Source organism: Myotis davidii, unplaced genomic scaffold, assembly GCF_000327345.1.
Source record: "Myotis davidii unplaced genomic scaffold, ASM32734v1 scaffold1618, whole genome shotgun sequence".
NCBI lineage: Eukaryota > Metazoa > Chordata > Mammalia > Chiroptera > Vespertilionidae > Myotis > Myotis davidii.
In genome coordinates this window covers 25,423-31,380 of record NW_006289227.1, presented here as the reverse complement: position 1 = coordinate 31,380, position 5,958 = coordinate 25,423, and the positions used below count along the sequence as shown (strand labels likewise).

The 5,958-nt window shown below is 54.0% G+C and overlaps 2 protein-coding genes across 2 annotated transcripts in view; one reads left to right on the top strand and one right to left on the bottom strand.

Annotated features, from left to right (window-relative positions):
* SPRED3 (sprouty-related, EVH1 domain containing 3) overlaps positions 1-5,767 on the bottom strand; it is a 17,735-nt gene extending 11,968 nt beyond the window's left edge. The window contains exons 1-4 of the mRNA XM_006761436.2: positions 4,239-5,767; positions 2,528-2,708; positions 963-1,131; positions 792-865 (exon numbers count right to left, since the gene is read on the bottom strand). Coding sequence (XP_006761499.1) covers positions 792-865; positions 963-1,131; positions 2,528-2,704 — 420 coding nt within the window. The 5' untranslated portion in view covers positions 2,705-2,708; positions 4,239-5,767. The remainder of the gene's footprint in view (positions 1-791; positions 866-962; positions 1,132-2,527; positions 2,709-4,238) is intronic.
* A 3-nt stretch (positions 5,768-5,770) lies between these two features.
* GGN (gametogenetin) overlaps positions 5,771-5,958 on the top strand; it is a 2,970-nt gene continuing 2,782 nt past the window's right edge. Inside the window, 1 exon segment of the mRNA XM_015562422.1 lies at positions 5,771-5,953. Coding sequence (XP_015417908.1) covers positions 5,771-5,953 — 183 coding nt within the window.

The window sequence follows — 5,958 nt, the reverse complement described above, 5'->3', positions numbered from 1 at the left end:
AGAGAAGCTGGTGGGATAGTCTAGTTGGGAGATGAGGTTGGGCAGTTACCAGATTGGAGGCAGACTCTGATCATTTTGAAAGTGAAGCCAATATTTGCTGACAGAGAGGCATAAAAAAAGAGAGGAGTCAAGGTTGACTCCAAGGTTTGTACCCTGAGACACTAAAAAGATGGACTTGTCATTAATTTGTTCATCCTTACTTTTAAAGGGGGGGGAGTGAAGGTGTTGACAATGAGAAGCTGGTGGGATAGTCTAGTTGGGAGATGAGGTTGGGCAGTTACCAGATTGGAGGCAGAGTCTGATCATTTTGAAAGTGAAGCCAATATTTGCTGACAGAGAGGCATAAAAAAAGAGAGGAGTCAAGGTTGACTCCAAGGTTTGTACCCTGAGACACTAAAAAGATGGACTTGTCATTAATTTGTTCATCCATTTACTTTTAATATTTATTCATCTTTTAGTTTATCTTTTTTGGGGGGAAATCTGCCTTTCCACGCTAGAAAAGAAGCTCCATGAGGAAAAGGACTTTGTTTTGTTCAGTGATGTATCCCCAGTGCCTAAAACACTGCTAATTAAAGTTGCTCAATAAATACCCTTGAATGAATGTGTCAATATGTTCTATCGTGATAGAACAGAAACTAGAATAACTGGGATAGAATTGACTTGATAGTTTGGGCCCAAATTGCTGTCCCTAGCTTGTGGCATGATACCTGATACACAGTAGGTGCTCAATAATGGTTGGAGAGCAAAAATAAACTTCTGCCTTTCCAGCAGAGCTGGTCCTGGAAACTCACCGTCAGAGGGCAGGGGGTCTCTGCAGTGTCCTGGGAAGGGGAGGAGGAAGAGGAGGAGGAGGGAGTGAGTGAGCCTGGGACAGGGAGAGAAGCAGAGAATGAGTTCCATGTACCCCAGCTTCTCCCACCCCTCCACCCCAGCCCCCAGTGCCCACCGCCTGGACCACTCACCTTGACCCAGTGCTGCCAGTGCTGCCAACAGGCTCCTCTGGAACTCATCCGCTTCTGCAGGACTCTGAAATGTCAGCCCAAACTTGCAGTCACCCAAGCTCCAGTGATGAAAGATAGGGTTCACCTTGTTGTAAATCAAGCCTGGCCTCAGGGTACACTCCAAGGTGGTCTGAGGGCAGGAGAAGCAGGTCAGACACCTCTATCCAGCCATGCGGAGGACTTCTCCTCCTCCCCAGCCTCTCTGCATACCCCTAAACCTCACTTCTCTAAACTAGGTGTACTCCTGAACCCTGACCAATATCACTCCCCGATTTTATTGAGCAGACACCTGATACTCCAATATTTACCCCAAACCCCCTGATTCCTACTTTTTCCAATATCCTGCCTCTGATAAACCAATAGGAATCCCAAATCTTATTGAATGCCTCAAAAAACTAATTAGTCCACTTCTGATAATCAAATATCCCTCCTTCTGACTCAATAGTATTCCCCAAACTTTATTAAACTCCTCAAAATATTACTGTTAATCCCCTCTCAATGCCCCAACAATCTCCCAAAACACTACCCCCCAAATTCTTATCAAACTCCCACAGATTCCCCAACACATGCTGATCAACACCCTAGAGCAGTGACGGCGAACCTTTTGAGCTCGGCATGTCAGCATTTTGAAAAACCCTAACTTAACTCTGGTGCTATGTCACATATAGAAATTTTTTTATATTTGCAACCATAGTAAAACAAAGACATATTTTTGATATTTATTTTATATATTTAAATGCCATTTAACAAAGAAAAATCAACCAAAAAAATGAGTTCGCGTGTCACCTCTGACACGCGTGTCATAGGTTTGCCATCACTGCCCTAGATAATCCCTTATATCCTTGCCCAACATCATTATATTCCTTCACACCATTTCAAATTCCCATGCATTGTCCCTTCTGACCACTCCTCTGAAATGCAACCCTTCCCCCAAGTCTTTGCAAACCATCCAGATCTTTTTACTACACCCCCAACTGAAACTTTAACACTGTTCTTCCCTATCATGCCAGACAGCCCAGAATATGCCTGCTGAGGCTATGTTTATCCCATGGTATCTGGTAGGGTTGTAAGTCCTATTTGACATTCCCAGATAGCCCTCCACCAAATGCTTCCATATATTTAGGGCAGATAGGGGCCAAGAGTGTAAGGCACTGCGGTGAGGACTCTGGACAAGATGGAGCCATGAGAGGTTCTAAGCAGAGGAGGGATGCGATCTGAGTCATGTGTTAGCAGAGCCCCTGTGGTACACAATGAGGTGGGGGAGGGAGCAGGGCAGGGAGAGCAGTGAGGAGGCTGCTATGATAGTCCATCAGGTGATGGCAGTGGACAAGACCTGCCTAATAATCCAAATGTTCCCGAAAGTCCCAACTTTTATCCATAGGACAGATATCCACTTCCAAACTCCATCCCACACTCAGGTTTGATTCCCAGGCTTGGAGATGACCTGACTTCACCTCTGCACTCCCAGGCCCATTTCCCTATTTTCCCAGGCCCCCACCCTAGTCCCGTGCCCCAGGGTGGCTCACTTTCTGGTCCCGGAGTCGCTCCCCGTGGATGACGTAGTGCCCCTGGCGGGCCCCCCCCTCGGGCCTGGCCCCTTGGACCCGACATAAGCTCACCTGGCTGAGGCCCCCGCCCCCCACAGGCAGCCAGCCCCCACTGGAGTCATCTCGGGCCATCACCACAGCTCGGACCCGAACCATGTACCTGGAAGTGGGGGGACAGGGACAACATGGTCAGTGAACTCCAATCCTGTTCTCACATTTGATGTTCACGAACCCTTCATCTCCCCTCTTCATTTCTCACATCTGGATCCATTACAACTTTCACCCTTGATACTCAGCTTACCGTCCATTTCTACCTTCTTCCCAGTACCCATCTTCTCTCCCTACCCCCTTCTTCCAGCATGGCTTCTTTCTTCCTCATGCCATCTCTTTTCTCTCATCCCTATACATCCCTTCCTTCTACATACCTACCTTTTATTTCCATACCCCTTTTCTCTCTCTCTCCATCTTTCCCATCTGAACCCCCACAGCCTTGGGTTTCCACTTCCCTTCCCCCTCCTGCTCATACCCATCAACCCCATCTCCTCCCTTCTCTCCTCTCCTACTCATACCCACAGCCCCACCCATCCTTCCCCCTCGCAGCTGGGTGCTTGCGCATATGTATTTTCTTAGAGCCCATCAAGTCAGCTCCAGTTCCCCCTTCACTGCCTCTGCACCCTGTCGCTCAGGCCACTGGGCTCTCTTCCCCTCAACTCCTTCCCGCATTTATGAATGAGACCGGATGCAAAGCTCACTGAGTCACCCAGCAACGGAGATGGTCAGGGAGAGAACCAGAAACGACCAGAAAGAGGCTGACAGGGAGATGGAGGCAGAGGAATCCAGAAACCGGCGACAGAAACACATCCAGAGAGCATTTCATTCACAACACACACACACACACACACACACACGCCTGCACCCTCAGGCCCCAGCCGGGAAGGTGAAGGGGAGAAATTGGCGGGGGAAAGGGGTGGGGGTGGATCCCTCCTACTCCCCGCCCCAGCATCCTTCAAAACCATCTTACCCCGCCCCCAGCTCAGGAGACCTAGCCCTCTGCCCAGTATTAGGGCCGTCGTCCAGCCCCTCACTACCGCCTAGTGCAGGGACCCTGGCGTCCCAGACTTAGGGACCCATGCAACGAACTCTGGCCCTTTCCCCCCCGCTAGCAGTCTACCCGTTTCCTCGGCCCTTCTATAGGGGAAGGGGAGGCCGCAGAGCCGCTAGCGCCCCCAGCCCCCTTTTCTCAATGGGATGGGATTTTGTGAATGAGCAGTCACGTGACACTGCTTCCTTTGTCCGCCCGCCTCCCCGGACAACAGGTGAAGCAGAGAAAAAGGGCAGGGGTCCCTGCAGGGCCTCCCTTTGAAGGGACGCCGGGATTTCTGGGTGCTCTGTGCTCTCCAAACATCTGTTTCCCGGAAGGAGTGGTCCCCACAGCTTCTCAATGGTGAGGGTCCTGTACAGAATTTTATGAATGGAGCATCCTCGGAGGAAGTCCAGGCCCCCCAAATGGAGACTGCTACCCCAAATGGCTGCCGCGCAGTTTAGGAGCCCCCACCCCCTTGTCCTTCCAGCTGGGATCTGGGGACGCCCAGGTGGGCAGGGGATGCCCCGGTGGGCAGGAGACGCAACGCGGTGCAGGTCGTCCCCACACCAGGACAGCCCTCGCCCCCTCACCCGCCTCGGCACCTGCCTGGGAGGCTCCGGCCGGGCTCCGAGCGGCAGCGACGTGGCCTCCTCCTCCTCCTTCTTTTCGCTCCGGCTCCCTCGCTTGCTCCGGCGGCGCTAGAGACGGGCTCCCGGAGCCGGGGCGCGGGGGTAGGGAGGGGGAGCTTGGAAGATGGGAAGGGGAGGGAGAGGCTTAGGGTGGTGTAAACGCTAGGCGGGAGTACTTGCCCGCTGGGTCCTAGAGCCCGGCACCGGCTCCAGGGAACAGCCCCTCAGCCCCCATTTTCTCAGGATCCAGAAAGGATACCCTACTTTCCCATCCATGAGCGCCTAAGCTTTGGGGAAGGGGTCCGGGGCATGGCCTGGTCTCAGTGTTCTAAAGAGGCGAGGGTCTGCGCTTTGGGTACTGGACGGAAGGGGCTCAGTGCCTGCTGGGTTCGAAAGGCATGGGCGAGAAGGGAGCTTTCACTAGGGGGCGAGGTCTGAGGGCCCGGGAAAGGAGAGACAGGACGCCCAAGGCGCACACCAGTGAGTGCGTCCTGGAGAAGGGCCGGTCCATGGTGGATGGGCTTTCTGGGCGGGCGATGGACAGAGAGGGTCTTGGGAGTTTAGGAGTAAATTGTTTTGGGGGAGGGGCGCATGAGAGATCCCAGAGAGGAGCTCCGAGGCAGAGTTCCTAATGGGGGGGCTTAGGGAGAGGGCCTAATGGCGGGCGGGGCGTTGTAAAGGGGCGGGGCTAAGGAGGCCGTTCTAAAGGGGTGGGGCTTAGAACTCCGAGGCCTAGCAGTAGGGAAGACCCCGGAGTATTTCAAAGGGAGATCCAGGTTCGTTAGAGGCCAGTTTCAAGCTGTGTGACAGGAGGGCGTGGCCTCGAGCCAGTGGGCGTGGCCTAGATCTCGGGGTCCGCCCTAGGTGTCTCGCCCACTCGCCTTCACCCGCACCCCCGTTCTTTTCGGTTATTTTCTTCTACGGCAGTTCCCCGCCCCGCCCTGGGCCCAGGGGGCCGCCGTGTGAACTTTGGTGGGCAGGAGAAATCGGTGAGTGGGAACCCCTGGGCGGAGGAGCCAAGGGCGGAACTCGAGGGAAAGGGTGGAGCCTGAGGGTTGAGGCCTGCGGTAGAACCGAGCAGGGAAGAGTTAGGATTGAGCCTGAAGCTCCGCCGCTGCTCGGGTAGAAGGCAGGCCCCAAATGATCGACATAGAGAGAGATCAGAGGGTTGGAGGTGAGGACAGAGGGCTTAGCATGACTGGAACACCTGGAGTTTGTTAGGTGGAGGCGGGGCCAGGCCTGAGTAGGTGTGAAGGAGGCCCGGTTTCCTGACAGTTGGGGCGGGACTAGAGAGCGGGGGTGGGGTTACAGTGCGGGGAGAGAAGCGTGAACTTCTTGTAGACCTTAAAGGCTACTGAGCACACCCCTCATGAATGTGGCCTGAGCGAGAGGAAAACGGGCAAGACCTGTGTCTTGGAGCCTGAAGACCTGGGAGGTGGCCAAAGTGTAGGAATGTGGTGTGAGGGACCAGCCAGGGCACTGGGGTTAGAACCTCATTAAACTAAGAGGATGTATAACCAGCAGCCATATGGGGCCCTGGGGAAGGAGTCAGGGAACACGAGTGCGTCTAGAGAGACTGGTGCCTGAGTGGACCAAGTACAGCCAGTCTCGTCGGGTCCCCACAGATCTGGCAGACTGACTGGTGCAAGTTTTTCTGACCACAGTCTCCGACCTCCGTCAGAAATGGGGAACGTGCA